At 30.7% G+C, this 18,593-nt stretch overlaps 1 protein-coding gene across 1 annotated transcript; it reads left to right on the forward strand.

Annotated features, from left to right (window-relative positions):
- Positions 1 to 2,044: 2,044 nt before the first annotated feature.
- LOC130898322 (serine protease HTRA2, mitochondrial-like) lies at positions 2,045 to 17,471 on the forward strand. Its single transcript, XM_057807549.1, has 5 exons — positions 2,045 to 2,689; positions 4,948 to 5,142; positions 8,901 to 9,084; positions 10,233 to 10,428; positions 17,258 to 17,471. Exons 1-5 carry the CDS (start codon positions 2,159 to 2,161, stop codon positions 17,430 to 17,432), a joined length of 1,281 nt encoding a protein of 426 aa, XP_057663532.1. The 5' UTR covers positions 2,045 to 2,158; the 3' UTR covers positions 17,433 to 17,471.
- Positions 17,472 to 18,593: the final 1,122 nt, after the last annotated feature.

The following is an 18,593-nucleotide window of genomic DNA, read 5'->3' on the forward strand; positions in this document are numbered from 1 at the left end:
TTTCAAAAGAACTAAGTTCTCTCAAAGGTTCCTGATCAGATGGCCTATTATATTCGTCAATTATACATGAATAATATTGCAATCGTGGTAGGATCTAATACTAAGAAAATATCAAAAGAAAATGTATTCCGTTATGCTTGGACGCAACAGCAAATCTGCGAACGAGATAGCTTCATTCATCAGCCAACGACACAAGTTGACTTAACAAATATTATAAAAGTGAGACTTACAACAGATGGTTGGGGCTCGCGAAATAAAAATTCTATTTCCTGTCCATCCTTTTATGACAGCGACTTGGACATCAATAAATACATAAATCGGTTGACTATTGACCCAAAAAATCTAAAATCTAAAACATTTGACCATGAAGAAATGAATAAGTTTCTATTGCAAGCTCCTGACCATCATTATTTCATGCATAAGGTATGTCAGCAAAAAATTTTTATGTAAGCTTAGATATCTTTCAGGTTGCTTTAATATTCGGATTCATAGGAGCTCTTCGAAGGGAGGAATTATATAAAATGAAGTGTACGGATATTAATTATACCGGAAATGTTATAATTAACACAGTACCTGATAAAAACACTCAGGTACAACGTCGATTTGAACTTGGTAAACATTTATAAAAAATATAAAAACTAAAGATTCGCAAATGTTAAAACATATCATTTCTTTTTGCAGTATAGAAATGGAAAAACCCAAGTTGTAGATATCAATACCTGTTCAAAAATTCCCTCGCTTATCGGAACATATTTGAATTTACCTAATCCAAAAAACTACATTGGGCTTACATTTCGACGCTCTTTGACGTCTCTATTAGTGGATTCCAGTGGTGATATAATTCAACTAAAGAAGCGCGGTAAGTGGAAATCCAGCACAGTTGCGGAGGGTTACGTAGACGACTCAATAAAAAACAAAATGGATTCCGTAGTGAAAATTTTAATACAACTATAGACGATGTTATTTTTTTGAACTAGTTAAATTTTGCCAATTCAAGTACCAATGGTAATGTAACTTCTTCTTCACTTTAAATTAATAATGCTCACAGTTGTCCTTTTGATATTACTATTTCAAAATAAAAATTGATGAAAGTTTTGTTCTGTCTACGGACTCCTGAGTATAGTAACTTTTTTTCACTCGTAGCAATTGTCGGTCAAACTCGGTGAAGAAAAGAATTAATTTACTAACAATTTTCTCAGGACATTTAACTTCTGAAAAAAAGCATAAAAATGGAAATAATTGTTTAATTTTTGATCTCATGTTGTTTGACACTAATTATAATAAATCAAATAGTTCGCCCCAAACTGTGAGGTGAACAAAAACGCCTCTATACTAATACATGAAGTACAGTTTCGCTTCTATCCAGAGTTTAAATTCAAAATAGCTTCTATGCGTATTAATATTCATATATATAATATTAAGAAAGTCATAATACATGTGCTGTCACATTTCTTAAAATGCCTTTTATTATAAAGTTTGGATTTCCCAAAATCAGTTTTTGGTTTCGTGTGGAAAGTTTAGGAAAGTAGATAGTGTAGGTTTTGCATTTAAACTCCTCATTTCTGAATTTTACTAATAAACCAACATACATTTCAGTGTTCCATCTTGCACTTACTGTCATAAAAAATACAATATTATTCATTAAATGAGATTCCGTTAAACTAGCATCATAGAATGAAAAATAAACTATTTCAGTTGATATTCATCTTATTCATTTAATAGGTTTTTTTATCTTCCCATTCTATTCTCATACTTATTTATTGTTCAAATATCATTTTTTGTATTTCTAGATCCAATAGATTCCAATAAAAATTCTAAAACTAGAATAATGATTGTTAATTATTCATATTTCACATTTAACTAAACGGTTAACTCACTTTCATTTTCGCTGAAGCTCTCTTCCTCACGCCTTTCATTTTTCTGTTACACCTGTGGTATTGCAGTTAGCATTTTTTGTATTATTTTGATATTAAATCGAACCATGGCCTCCTATAGTGTTAGGTTCTCTAAGTAATATTTTGATCTATATCGACAATTGGTGACAGTTACGTTTCCTCCTGTCACTCATTCGAACAATTATCAAAATTTCAATGCAAATTTTCAGGGATAGAAAAACTTAGATCAATAAAATCTAATATGTGAAATACGCAAGATATCAATGAATGGTCTTTTTGGAAAAGTATCAAAATTAGTGTATTCAGTTCCCTATAGAAGCGTTAGCCATATAAGAAGATGTAAAACCAAAACCCACCCGTCTATAAGAACTACTATACTTCACAGGAAACATGGCCGTTATAGAATACAACCGAACACGAACAAGATAGTTGTGCTGGGATTAGCTGGAGCCGTATTAACGTCTTGTTATCTGATCAAGGAAAAATTATTCAAATATAAAAAAGATTTAGGAGAAACATCTAAACTTCAAACTAATAATTCGTTAGATAATTTATCATCTGAAAATACCGGAAGTAATGGAACCCTAAGGCAACGTTATAATTTCATAAATCAGGTAGTTAATAAATGTGCTCCTGCTGTTTTCTATTTAGAAATAAGAGATCCTAGTAAAAAGGATATTGACGGCCAGCCTCTCATCATCTCTAACGGATCTGGATTTATTATTAGCGAGGATGGATGGGCCCTCACAAATGCGCATGTTATTCTAAATAAATCACAATCAATAATAACTGCGGTAAGTATTTTCCAATAAACCATCAATAACACTTAATATCAACTCTATTATCGTCAAAATAATAGAAATTTATTTCAAGAAATATTAAGAAACATGAAAATATTAAATCCAGTAGACTTCTAAAATTTCTACACTTAGTAAATTTTAACAGAGGATAGAAGAATTATGTAAAAGTGTCATTTAGCAGTATTTCCATGATTTACTTATCAGATTAAGAAATTGTAAAATCTGGGATGAAAGACGAGAAGTTCAGAGTGGCAACTATCCTAGTTATTGTCTTCATGTAATTTTATTTGTTTTGTTCTCATCTTCCTTCAATAGCATCCAATTATCGAAGAGATTATTTATACTTCCACCTTCATACGTTATCTTTTCTAGTTTCTGTACAGTGCTTTAACATTACTGACCAACAACAGGGATTAACGCAGCCAAAACTTTTCAAACTTCTCAGTTTTCGTATTCTTGATATAGTTTGTTTCTAATCAGTGATTTTTTAAGAGGTATAGAATTTGATTTTCAAAAAAAAATTAGAAAATTTTAGAACATTGATGAAATCTTTATTGGAATCAATAGAACGATCAGTATAATTTAATGTTTGAAGATGATTTCAGCAAATGTTGGACGAGACTCAGCTTTAGATAGCCCATGCGTTAAGTCCAATTTTGGCACACTCTCTCCAGCATATCAGTCGGTATTTCACGAATAAATACTACGTATATTGGCTTCCAGTGGCGTCAATCGTTGATGGTTAATCCTTGTAGACATAAAGCTTCAACATTGCTACACAAGAAATAGTCCAAATGCGTTAAATCACACGATCTAGGTTGACGGGCCCCAAACGTGAACTGCTCACCGAAGGCGGCTCTCAATTTGGCCATTGTTTCGCGTGCCGTGTGGCATGTGGCATTGTCTTGTTGAAACCACATGTTAAGCATGTCCAAAAAAATCATCAATCATCACACGGTAGCGCTCGCAATTCACAGTAACATGACCAAACAATGCCTTTTTCGGGATCCATTGGTAGCTCTTGCAATGTTTCTGGTCTTCACTCCAGAAGCGGCAATTTTGCTTGTTGACGTATCCATTCGACCAGAAATGAGCTTCGTCGCTAAACACAATTTTTCGATAAAAAAGTGGATCTCCCTTCAACTTTGCCAACGCCCATTCACCAAATGTTAGACGTTGTGGGAGATCGTGTGGCTTAAATTCTTACACCAACCGTATCTTATAAGGTATTACACCCAAGTTTTCCACGTAGTGGAGTAACAGATGCCCAATTTCTGCGAACGGCGGCGAATCGACATTTCACGGTCATCAGTAACACAGGCGGATACAACCGCAATATTTTCTTCGGTCCTCACTGTACGTTTGCGTGTTAGTGGTTTAATGTCCAATAGTGTAAACTGGGTTCGGAATTTAGTCACAAGCTTCCGAATAGTTCCCTCAGTAGGCCGACAAAACTGTCCATAAATTGGAAGAAGTTTGCGATGCTATGGAAACATAGCCGTAGGATCTCACACTCACATACACGCGAAACATCGCCATTCAAAAATATCTCAAGGGTTATCTCTTATAGAAGGGAAGTTGAAAAAGTGTCCAGCTGTATACGATAAATAACAGTTCAAAAAAACTTCCAGAATAGCGCCAGTGAAACATTATTATATACATTATATATTATTATACAACGATTAGCGTTGTATAAAATAATTTAGTGAATATAAACTAAAAGAAATTAATACTGACGTCAATTTGGCACCATCAACACAACTTAAAATTTTCATATACACAGATTGTTCTTCTCTCCATAATCTCAACTTTAGTCGTGATACAACTCCTAAACTAATAAAAAATTCAACCCCAACGAGTTAGCCTCTCTTTGTCTCATACTACTTATCTTCATTTTTATTTTTTCTTATTTTTATAAAACATTTTCTTAATTCTCTATATTCATGATGTTATTAGGATCCTTACATTAAAGATGTAGATTATAAATAATTAAAAACTGTGGAATATTTATTTGAAAGACATATTTTCTAATTTGTACAATTGCACATATACAAAAATAATACATATTAGTAACAGCTTTTTTAGAAAAATTAATAGTCAGATATTCAATTGGAGAAATAAATGCTAAGACATGAACAGTGAAACATGCAACCTGTACAAGTCATATGGCTTACTATATTCCGTTTATGAATATAAAAAACAATTATTATTAGTTACTTCTTGTATATCCATTGTATATAGCACTTTTTTAGGTCTTAAGAGACGGTACCAGCTTCAATGTTCAAATAGAAGACGTAGATATGAATATAGATTTAGCTCTGTTAAAATTGGAAACGAAAGACAAAGTACCCAGCCTCAAATTTGGCGACAACGACACTTCAGTTGGAGAATGGGTTGTGGCTTTGGGTAGTCCGCTATCATTAAGTAATTCAGTTACTGTTGGAATTGTAAGTGTTACCATTTAAGAACTATCGTTTCCTCATTCATTATATCACAATAATACGGTTGAGGATAACCGAGTGTTGTATATAATATAAATTGAGGTGCTGAATTCAAATCAACCCGGTTCTAATTTTCGTAACCACTATTTGTGATCATTACCGGTCATTCAGAAAATTACTAAGTAAAAGTCAGAAATGAATACAAGCTGGACTGAGTCTTTTATAATACATTGGATCTGTCTATCGCTTTGGGTTCAAATCTTTGTTCCAATATCCTGATTATCGCCTCTCGATTTCCGCTACCTTTGTCTTGGTGCAGTAGCTCTTCTTGATCGTCACACGTGATACTGATGATTTTTAGATGTGAATCAAGTCCCGAAAGTGCATCTCTAGATACATTTGAGCTCCACTTTTATAAAGGTTTTGCAAAAGATTATTGATTACTCGCTTGTAATCTTTCTTAGCGACAAAGTACAATTTGAGACTATACAAATGCTGCTCCTCAATTAGACGTGTTAGCAATTGTTTTAACTACACTTTTACTTCCACTCTGTTTGTGTGGAACAGATTTTGTAATCAATATTTTGTGATGAAATGAAATCCACTAATTAACTAATCAATGGTAATTGATGAAGTCAATATTTCTTAAGGAAAATCATGTTGTTCAGAATTCCACTATAGATGCTCTCAATGAACGAGGAGTGAGCTTTCTCAATTAACTTCTGCTAACAAACAATTGTAAAATAATATATTTGAATGAAAGTTTAATTTAAACAGAATTGAAATATAATGAAAGAATAGATCGTGACGGATAAGGTTGGTACGTACGACGCCGACGTAAGAAGTAGTGTGGGCACTTATTCGTACAATAGCAATAACGCAAAAACACACTATTCTTGAAAAAGATAAAGTTTATGTAGACTTTGATTTGATTAATTTTTTCTAAACCCCATAAAACCCCCATCGGACGGTCGGACGGTCGGATGGCCGGACGAACGGACGGACGCACGGACGGATCGACAGTCGGACTAAAAAATTTTTTTGGAAAAAATGTAAATTGGATATCTACACAACGTTAAAATAGTGGTTATAATCATGAATGCTAAATATTTGGAAACTGTCCTGTACTCGTAAGCACTTACATGTAATTATCTTTATCTCACTAGGGAAGGAAACCTTTTGAAATAAAAATAAAGAACTTTTTGCTTTATTTTGAAAGTAATTTTCTATAATTGAATGTTGAGAGGTGAACCTGAAACAGTTTTAGAAAATACGGATAATGAGTTGAAGGAGAAACGTGAAATTAGCTGTTCGAGTATTCACAGAAAACTATTAGAGTGCATATAAATTTCTAGCGGCGCATTTTTTCACAAAAACGGAAAGATCTCTAAGTTCAACATATGCTTCAAAAACTGTAAAACCCTACCTAATCAAATTATTTACACATGTGGACGAGCGAATAATCGTTTTTCACAGAAGGATAGATATTCTTAGGGAAACAAGAATGGGAGAAAACGGAAAGACATTCCAATTGAAAAATCACAAAAATTAACGCTTTGTTTATACTTCCACTCCTATAATATGAACCTAAGCATACCACCAAAAAAACCTAAACTTATTTTCAAGAAAACTAATATTTTCTGTAAGCCGCTGTCGGAAATGACAAATTAAATTTACTGTCCCAACTCACAGATATATTCCTTTGGAATCTCCATGGAGAGTATGGACTATATTTAACCTTCTTGATGAAGGATACGGATTGTAATATAAAAGCAAGAAGATGTAGGTTATGAGGCATTTCCGCACCAAAAGGTTATAGGCCAATATATTTATCTGAATTTCAAACTAATCGTCGATAGAATCAAGTTTCAATGCAATACAATTCATTGTCGAATATTTATGAAAAGAATAGAATGCCAATAGAAATTATCATGATGTTTCAATGCTACCAAGCTTCATTTCAATTGATCATTACATAATTTTCCCATTTATCCATTCCATTTCCATCACGAAACATCCTAATTAACGTCACAACTTGATTACTAAGTGAAAACTATTTATTGGAATATCAAATCATCGGTGTACAATTTTTTTATTATTCAATTTTCATATTGAACAGACTTTGAGAACGTAAAATACCTAGTGACGGTGATGAGTAAAAGCGAAATATCAATCAAAGACAAATAAAATAGTATCCGAAATTAGAATTCCAATTCCAATTCTATTTGGACTTACTTTCTTCTATTTGAGGTAAGCTAGATGCTTATTCCATACATTTTATTTTGGTGAATATGATATATTTATGAATAGGAATATAAACGGAATAATATTTTTCATTCTTGTTTTATATCACGACAAGATACAACTATTTCTTATACACCAGTTGGGAAAATTAACACTAGGTAAATTTAGAGGTGTTAAGTTTAATAACTTCTAATAACTCACTCTTTCATCAAACTGTCCTTGTATATCAATTGTCCTTAAATATGTCAAAATATGTATTAAAAACCATTGAAATTGTCTTTATTTGCTTAATATGCCTTCCACCGGTTTAAAAGTGGTGAGCAACGAATATAACAGAAGGTACAGAATTGTGGGAAGTGTAGAATAGCTGCAGTTTAGCCGTTGCTGTACTGAATTTTCATTACAGAACTTCTAATATTCGGATTACTTGAATCTGAGATACTCCCTCCTGGTCTGCATGAATTATATTGAAAAAGAACAGAAAAAGTACAGAACAAGAAAATTGAGAATACAACCATCATTAATTTCATCATAATATACTTATATTATATTACAATTTATACAAATACTCATGGTAAGGATTATGTACAAAAGAACTAGTTTCAAGGGTTGAACTGCGATGGAATTTCAAAAATTCTCGACGTTTCGACTCCCACTTTGAAGCCATTATCAAGAGAGGGGTGGGAGTAAAAAGTTATTTGTTAATCGATAAAAAGTGATCCGATTCCGTAGTTCCAATCTGCCTACCTCAAGGAATTTCTCCAGGAAAATGAAAGCTGAAAAAAATATTATTACAAAATTTATTAAAAAAAATATGTTTACCATCAATAACCCCGTGCACACTAACACTATCACTACTGGTTTTGAGCAAACACTAGTTTAAATTTCAAAATAGTGAGCAAGTACTACACCGAAGGCAACCTCCTTCTAAATATTATCACAATCCCAGCACTGAGAAGGAAAGTAGCTTTCCTTTACCAGGACCGATCTCAAAATATTCCACATGAAAATATTTTTGTTTGCAAAAAATAACCCATAAATCTTTCTTTGAAAAATTCAAGTATATCTTAACGATCTCTTCATATAGATATTGTACTTTCTACAATTTCTTTCCCAGTATAGTTTTATTCTTCGCTTTCTGAATATTTAATCTCTTTTTCCAATTTTTTTGCTTTTCTTCCAACTTGTATCCGTTCTATTATTTTCTCGTTTACTTTTTTCTATGTGATGTACACATATCATTCAAATATGCGTCTTGAATAAATTTTACTATGCCACCTTCATCATATTTCGCTATTTTACAATTGGTCCGCAAATTCACTTCATAATTTATCAGTCGAATGTTTTCAGTTAATTTTTTTCTCTTTTCTGGATACTTTCGTCACTGCTCGGTATCGCCTTTTAAATTTCTGTACGTGAACATTTTTTTGTCTTTAGCGTTCTGTCGTTATTTGTTAAATATAATCTTCAATCCTTCACTACTTAGTCTTTTGAGCCTTCTCATCATCAGTTTTTTACAGATCAGTTGCGTTAATAGATCAGCACAAGATCTAGGCCTTAAGAATTATTCTATGTCCTACATTCAAACGGACGCTGCAATTACATTTGGAAACTCTGGCGGGCCCCTCGTGAATTTAGATGGGGACGTTATTGGGATTAACAATCTTCGATTGACATCTGGTATATCTTTCGCTATTCCCGTAGGTAAGTGCACTCAATTAGATTCCCTACAATTGAGTTATATGATCTGATAAAAAATAAAAAAATACTCTTTTTCAAACTTATTTTTCTATCAATTATCAATCTATAAATATTTTTCTCGTGAATCGATATGAATGAAAGTTTGGATATAAATATTTATTGGACTCAACCAATGATTAACATAAGAAATCAACATAATTTCTTGAAAGTTAAGGATATATGCTGAAAAATATATAAACAAGAAAGTAGTAATTATTTGCTGCTTCATATTGTTGTGACACATTTTTGAAATTTTCATAGCGAACGGGAGTATATTTTTCATGATAATCCAAAGTCATCTGAGAGAACAAGGGACCTAAGATGAGCAACGATTTTCTGATATGATCGCCACCGGCCTGGATTTCCTATAATCCTTTGTTGTAAAGCTAATTTTTTATGCACTATGCAGACAACCTATTACTATATTTGGTTTTTTCAGTGGAACTAAGTATTTGAATGATGACTCTCCAATTTAGTGTGAATGATAAAATGAACAAAATACTTCCCGTAAATGATTTCCAATGTAATTAAACAGTAAATTCCACTTTTTATTGATTTTAACTACATTGTAAAATTTTCGATAAGCAAGAGTATCGCTGCAACTTCTATTATTGTATGGTAACTGGTACACTGCTGTTTGGTGGAAAGTCCTATCTGCTCTGACTATCTACTTGCTTAAGAGCCCCAACTCTTCTCATTTGATTTCAATTTTTGAGCGATTCTTTGTATTTTTTTCTCGGTTTTGTTAAAAAAATTTGCTCCTTTCACGTCTCATTAGTTTTATTGCATAACTTTCAGGTAAAAAATTTTTAACCTTTTCTCAGTGTTTCCGAACTTTCCATAGAACAAATTTCTGATCTCTAGCTGTGACTATGAGTTAAATTTCCCGAAGAAACGATTAGATACAGCCTTAGTTGGCCAAAGATGGAAGCATCACTGACTCTCAAACTTGAGTCATAAAATATATCTAATCTTTGCTTTAATTAGTTAAACTTAGGCATACTCAATATTCTTTAATCGCAACATATAAATAAAAAAGGTACGAAATGAAAGTTTTACTTCAACACAAAATTATTCATATTCCTTTACTTATTAGTAATTTTTCTTTTAAGAATATGCCAAGAAGTTTCTTGAAATGAGCAAACTTAGAGTGAAAGGACCGACTGGAAAGAGTTTGCTTGGTATTACGACAATACCGATTACACCAGAGGTTATAAGTGAGCTACTTAGAAATAATAGAGATATTCCCAAGGATGTTCGTCAAGGATTGCTCGTTTGGAAAATTCTACCAGGAACCGCTGCTTCTAAGTAAGCGCATAAATATAATAAGATATAATAAGAGTCGTTTTCAAGTCTAGCTACTTTGAAATATTTAAGGACTCTACAGTCTTGTCGATTTCCATAATTGGAAGAAATTCTTGAGCACTGAAAAAAAGTTCAACTAGTGCAACAATTCCATTTTGATTTATCTATCAATTAGCGTGATTCATTATAAAAAACACCCCTTATGATCGTTATTATTAACTTAAAATTTTCAATGAATTGTGTTGTTTCTAAAAGTTGTGAAAATAATACATTTCTGAAGTGTATATTTAGAAATATTTTTACTTTCTGGATCAAATAATATGTAATGGGTTATCGCTGCTTTATACAATTCCTAGATTATAAAATGTTAATTCAACTAGTTACTTTAAATATTGAAAAAATATATCAATGACAACTGATTTATGTAATATTGAAAATTTTTTTCTATATAATGAATACACTTGTATACAAAGTGAAAAAATGCAAACTAATGCAAAATGGAAGAGAAATAATGAATTATTAAAGATGTTTAATTTAGATCCTTGGTTAAACGTCTTGAATTTCATTATTCTCATTATAATTAACAATCTCATTTTCCTTAACTTTCCATTTCTTAGATCGTTTTATATGTTTTTCGTGCAGGTTCAACTCACTTTTGATGAAGATTGAGGTAATTTGAAACTGATTTTATAAGAAAAGAGATCTACATCAAGACAAATCATCACGAATTAACAATATCTTCTTTAAATCCCTAAAATAAATAAATGGATGAGTGTTAAATGATTCCAAAAGGGTCAGACTCTGTAAGACACAGTGGTTTGGTAGGGTAGGGTAGGTCATGTGAAGTTTCTCACTCAAATATGAATAGAAATGCTATAAAATGATACACGGATGACTCCAAAACAGTAGACAGATCTGGAGTTAAAATGTTTAGGAATGCACCCAGTATTTTTGAAGCATAAATATATGCAATTGAAAAGTAATTATGTCCAGTTCAATTTGGAAAACAAATATTGCAAGAAAATTGTTTTCGTGTCCAAAAGCCAAGCGCCAAGCTGCCATTAGAGTTCTGAGTCCTCTAGAAGTATTAGAAGCTACGGGGGGCATATGAGATAGAGCCATTCCACATTTTCAGCTTTCTAAAGGAAATGGCATTAATAAAGCAGCTGTAAACACTCCCATTGCCACAAAACTATGATCCAATAGATCCTTTGAGTCGCAGTGTATATGATACCCAGAATTATGAATACATGAAATACGTACATTCTTACATACATACATAGATACATATACACATATTATATTCTTACATGCTTGATCCAATTGTGTCTATTTCAAGTGTTTGGGAGGTAATGTGGTGGCAAATAGATCAACTGAATACCAACGACTCAATTTTTAATGTGTCGTCCATTTCCTTTCCATTACCGTATCATCAATACATCAATATATTTTTTTTATACTGTACTATGAAGTCGACTTTACAATTCTAATTTGAGTACGGAAAATGGCACTTTACGGTATCCTTGTACTTTACAACACTCTCAAATTCTCTCAATCCAAATTCAATATGTCCACCTTTGTTTACAATGTTACTTTAGTGACTTCTTTTATTTATCTATTTATTTATTTATATATTTATTTATATATTTATTTATTTATTTATTCATTTATTTATTCATTCATTTATTTTTTTATTTATTTATTTTTTTATTTCTTTATAACAGGTAGAAAATTACAAGCATTTACAATAATTTATAATTCCTACAGAGGTATACGATACCTGTACGTAGGAACTGGTGCCTTAGTTACTAAAAATAAAATAATAAAACAGATAATACATGCTTTTTAATAAGAAATGTGTCATTCCAACCCCAGTATAATAAAATTGACTATTTCCTTCGAAAAATTTAAGCCAACCAAAAAGCTGTAATATTTTATGTTTACCTAGCAACGATCAAATTTCAGCGATAATACTGCACTAGTGCAAATTATCGATAATTTGCACTAGTGCCAAATTTTCGTCTAGGATTAATAAACATCATTTGGTTTTAATTTTATATTTTAAGAAAAGGAACAATTATTGAAAATGCAATTAGAATATACAACTTTACTGGAGGCCGACGATGGTGTTTCTATGCTGCTTCCACCACTTCTTATTATAATTTAAAGAATAACAAATTTTAAACACAGAATTAAGTTTATTTTAAATTAAATTTTTCTCAGGAAATAGTCTGCCAAAATGCCCTCTCGTGCATGTCAAATTGTCTCATAATTTCCTCTCGTGCGCATTCGCGCACTCGAGAAAATTAAACTATCGACAATTTGACATGCACTCGGGACATTAATATTGATAATAAAATTAGTATACAATAATTAACATTAATAAAATATAGTACTTATTTGGTTTAAACATTTTTTACAATCCAAAGTTTCAATTTACTTTTTAAGTACTTATTGTTGTTATTTCCCCTCATCCCTAATTTATTGAATAATTTTATTGCCACAATATAACTATTTTTATCACTACCAGTTTTAAACATTTTTGGTAGTAAAGTACTTTTATTTCTAGTTTTACTTGATTGATGACTTACATTTATTATTTAGTTCTTTATAGTAATATACAACAGCTTCCAAGCAAAATAATTGCTACATATTTAATGGATAAGCAATATTAAAATTGTATTTGTTAATATTTTTTAATAATTCGTTTTGAAGCGTCTGTATCAGGTTTAAATAGAATACGCACCACCCCATGCAATAATTCCATAACCTATAATACTTTGCAAAAGTGGATAATAAATTACCATAAGAGTTTTATTTTCCATAAATTTAGATAATTTATAGAAGACAAAAGTAAGATACTTAGTTTTATTGAATAAATAATCAATATGCTTATTCCATTTTAAATTATAATCAATTATAATTCCAAGATAATCACAGCACTCAACTCTAGTTAGTAGTTTTTCTTTAATTTTTATTTCTAAGACGATAGGAACACTATCACAATAATTTCCAAAATTAATATAGACCGTTTTGTTAATATTTAACGTTAACTTGTTAGCAGTAAGCCAAAGATCTATTTCATTCAATAATTTATTCATTTTATTCATAGTTTCTTCCCATGTCCTTCCTTCAGCTATCGCAGCTGTATCATTTGCATATAATACAATATCGTTATCGTTATTTTAGTAAGAAGATCATTTAAGTGAATAATAAATGAAAGTGGTCCTAAGATTGTACCTTGTGGTACTCTAATTTTGATTTCTTTATAATCACTATAAACATTATCAATTTATACTCTTTGCATCCTATTAGAGACATAGCTAACCCTTTGATAAAGCCAAACTGTTTTTTGGACAAAATATTATATTTTTTTAGAAAATTGAATAATCTATCATGCACAATTTTTTCGAGTATCTTTGCAACATTTGAAATTAATGATATAGATATTGGAACAACTTCAGCTTTATTTAAAGAATGTGGTCAAATGGATAATTCAATACATTGATTGAAAATGTATGCTAGGGGCTCAGCAATATATTCAGAAATTGTTTTTAATATTATAGAATATATACCATCAACTCCTCCTGTTTTGTCTTTTAGTTTATCTATTACAGTTTTAACTTCATCCTTATTAGTTTGATGTATGAAAATACTATTTTGATTCATATTTGGCATTATGACCTCATGATTATATGCATTTCTTATCTTATTACTTAATTTCTCACCAATTTCACAAAAATAGCTATTAAAATATTTTGCCACATCATTTAAATTATCAATTTTAGTTTCAGTATCAGATATAATATAGTCAATTTATTTATTTTTCTTATAATTCTTTCCCATTTTCAGATTAATAATACATATTTCTTTTTTGTATCTGCTATCATTTTATCTAATATTTTAACAAATTTTTTATATTCTAATTTCAAATTTTCCTTGCTAGGATCTAATCTCCAAATTTCATAGAGTTGTTCTTGTGTAGAACAGGATGCCATAATATCTTTAGTTATCCAAAATTTTCTTGGAATATTTATTTTGCTTTTATGTGCTCTTTTGAATCTGGAGTTGAAAATGCAACTTTTAATTTCAATAATTAATAAATCAATTGAAATTTTGGGATCATACAGTAAAAGTTTATTTCAATTACTTTTACTAGCTTCATTATTCATAATTTTTTGTAATTAATATTATAGCTAATATTATCAGATTCTTTATAAGGTAATTCTTCAATAGCCAAAAGTAAGGGGTAATGATAAGGAAATACAATACTTATCCTAATGGGCTTAAAAACAAGAACATTAGTTTTGATAAAAATATTATCTATACAAGAGCCTCCTTTTCCACTATCTGAAGGCCTTTTTATGTCCCGAAAACAAGGAAAAAAACCTCTTTCCAAAAGATTACTTAAATGTTCTTTGCGTAACATATCTAATTGCAAAAATTCAATATTGAAGTCTCCTACGATTAAATGATTTTTAATATTTTGACAATCATACAAAAAAGCTTTTAAGTCTTGAACAAATTCAGTTTTAGGCAGGTCATGAGATCTGTATAATATAACTTCAATATTTATATTATTGCATAAAGAAATTTTTGAATGAAGAATATTATTCAGTCTCCCATACTCCCTGGTTATTGTAGTTTCATTTAAATTCTCATTAATATATAATATACAACACCATCTGCTTGATTTATTTTACTATTATTGTAAAAAAATTTATAACCGGGTGAATTGAAATACTGATAATAATCTAAATTCCACGTTTCAGAACAAACTATAATTTTTGGTTTATTTTTTAATCTTTTTATGAAGATTTGCAGTTTATCAAAATTAGAATTCAAACTTCTTATATTTACATATCAGTGGAATTTAAATTTGAATTAAAAGTTAACAGATCCCTAAAAATAAATTCTTTTTCTAAAACTCCATAATCTTCTTCCTGGAAATTATCCATTTCTTTCTTCAGAAAATTGTGCATCACTATTTCTTGAACTGCTTGTAGTTACTGATGTATTGAGTTCACTGCTTATAGATTAGATAAAGAACGATCCAAAAGACCTGACATGCTTCTTGTTAGCAAAGGATGAAAATTATCTACTTTACCGATGTATCTTGGTACTGAAGGCATCATGAGATAATCAGTGGATTCTGTATATCTTTTAATTTTATTCTTCAAAACTTGACACATAGAGCTGTCTGTCGTTACATGCGATGTTTCAAAATTCGTATTAAAGTGCTCATTGTGATAAATACAATTTGCATACTTATTTATATTATTTGTGCACTCTCTTGTTTTATGCTTACCAGCGCATTTTAGACATACCGAGATATTACTACACTTTTTACCATTATGCCCAAATCTACCACAATTAAAGCACGGCCCAGCATTAAAACATCGTATACTTTACAGCTTTGATAACCAATAAAAATTCTATCACCATTATCTTTAATAGTTTTATACATATCAGATGTCACTTCTACAATAGCGCTTTGCCATCCTTTATGATTAGTATACATATGCATGACACGACACTTTTCAGCAAAATTATTAAAATTTCTCTCATTTATATCTGAATCCAACTTTTCCATATCAAAATTTAAGTTTTTTTCAATTCCAATAATTTTTAATTCGGGCTTCATTAATTTTTCTTTCTCAACAATATAATTTTTATTTAATTTATTTTGAAGAATTTTTTAGCATTCTCAACATTCTCTTCATCCTTTTCTTTAGTTATGTGCATGCGTTTAGTTTTGATAGATTTATTTTTTATAAGGTAATGACTAACGGTATTCTTGATATCACTATTATCTTCTGCATTCTTTTTTTTTTAATAATTATTTTAGGTATTTAGATATTTTAGGTTGTTGTTTAGAGAATTTACTAACCACTCCAGCGAAGGTTTTTTGAGGTTGTCTATTACTTTTTTCTTTTAAAATATCGTTTAATATTTGATTTTTATCCATGAGTTCCGCATTAAGATGTCTTAGTTGCATTTTTATCCACTTGAGTTCCATTTGCAAGTTCATTTAAAATTTCTTAATTAATTTGTTCTTTTTTCTCATTTTTAATGCTAACAGCTGTTTCGTGGCTTCACTGAGTTCCACGTCGCTTATTTTAGAGGTTATGTTTAAATTTGCATTCTCAGGACAAATTACTAATGTTTGACTTAAACATAGAGTTGTTTAATGATTTGAAATCACTAAGATGATAGTTATTATCACACAATAAACAAATTACCGTTGTAACCCTTTGTTTGGGATGACAATTAAAAGTTTTTTCACAAGCCTTATCAGGAGGCTTTTTACGCGCCGCCTTCTTTCTTCTCTCAATTTTTATTTTTCAAATAATAAAAGAATAATCAATGGAGCTTTTTTTCAGTCCGTGAAATTAATATAACGGTACTCGATTAGATATTCTTGACTCGGCTCCTTCGTCGCCTTGTCTTTAAACATCTATCTCGTACCGTACTAAATCACTTCCCGGACTTATAACGTAAATAACAATTTCAAACAACAAATACATTTAAATACTTGAGTTTGACTCAAGAATATCGGGTAAAAGTGAGAAAAATCGAGAATCGATAAATTTATAGAGTCTTGACATGAAGAAAAATAATCGAAACAAGATAACAGTTCACTTCTTGAATTGATTTCCTTAATAAGAAGTAATAAATTATCAAGATTTCTTGTCTTGATGAAATAATAATATTTGAACTTCATAGAATACCGAAAAAACATTTTACTTGTTACCGTTTATGACCATAATATAACTCTTCTGATAACCATGCCATTCCTTTGATAACTTGTATGATTTTTTTATATTTTCAGAGGAGGGCTTAAAGCAGGTGACATAATTACACACATAAATGGTATACCAGTTACTCAACCGGCGGACCTGTATTCATCTTCTGACTACAATCAAACTGTAGAAGTGAACTTAATACAAGCCGGTAAAAAAACTACTCTGTATTTATATCCTGAAATGTTTGTTGAAGAGCAATAATATTAATTTGTTTTCGGTAATTAAACGTACTGAATAAATTGTTTCTTAATGAATTATATACCATGTGTCTGAGCTTACATATAAAGAAGAAAATAAATTCCAGAAATTTCAGACTTTGGAAAGCTATACAAACCTTATGTATCCCTTGAACCAGACTTTCCGACAGTGTTTTGATTCCAGAACATTTCAATCAATATACGTGTTTCAGGACATGGGGCAAAAAACTCGGGAGTGAGTAGATGACATGAAAATAATGATGTGGACAAAAAATCAACTTTTCTCATACGATCCCTCGTTTCTGAGTTATAGGCATTTAAAGCTGTCGGGCGGATCATACCCAATGGTTAACAATCCTTTACTTTTACAGCGACAATCTAAAGATAGCAAAAATGAATTTTTGTTGAATTTTTCAATAAAAAGGTACTATTTATTTAATTCCATAAAATTTACAGTTCAGAAGATATGTAGAATTTTAGATCATTGTGCGTGCCACCTCTTACTATAAAAAGACATTCTGAAGAATATGATCATAAATTGTGATTATTTATTGAAAATACTCACAGGAGGTATTGAATCAAAACCAAACATTTCTAATTGAACTGCATAATGTCGAACATTGTGTTACTTACATTAGGAAAAAATTTAAATGTAGAAAAATTTAGTTAGTTAGCCTACAACTTATCAAATTGAAAAAAAACTATAATAAATGTTCGAAGTGTGCACCTTGCACTTCTACACACTTCTGGAGTCTACGAAGGATATTTCTTTGATTTTGGAAGAGCACTCCAATATTTATCATTTAGGAAGCGGGGAGGAGCTCCATCGTGCATGAACCACATCTCTCTGCAAATGTTTAGAGGATTTCGAGGATCTTATAACATGGGTGGGAAATTATTTTGTAGAAAATCTGAGTATCGCTGATTATTCAAATTATTAAAAAAAAATATGGACCTACTAAATTATTAACCACTATTCTTGCCCACACATTAACACAAAACGGATGTTGATTCTTTGTTTCATCTGGCCATGAATAAAATATGGGAATTAATAAAATAAAAGTATGTAGAAGTGCTAGATGCCCACCTCGAACATTTTTTTACTTGATAAGTTGTAGGCTAACCAACTAAATGTTCCTACATTTCAATCTTTTCCTTATGTAAG

The sequence above is a fragment of the Diorhabda carinulata genome, chromosome 9 (genome assembly GCF_026250575.1).
Source record: "Diorhabda carinulata isolate Delta chromosome 9, icDioCari1.1, whole genome shotgun sequence".
In the NCBI taxonomy this organism is placed as follows: domain Eukaryota; kingdom Metazoa; phylum Arthropoda; class Insecta; order Coleoptera; family Chrysomelidae; genus Diorhabda; species Diorhabda carinulata.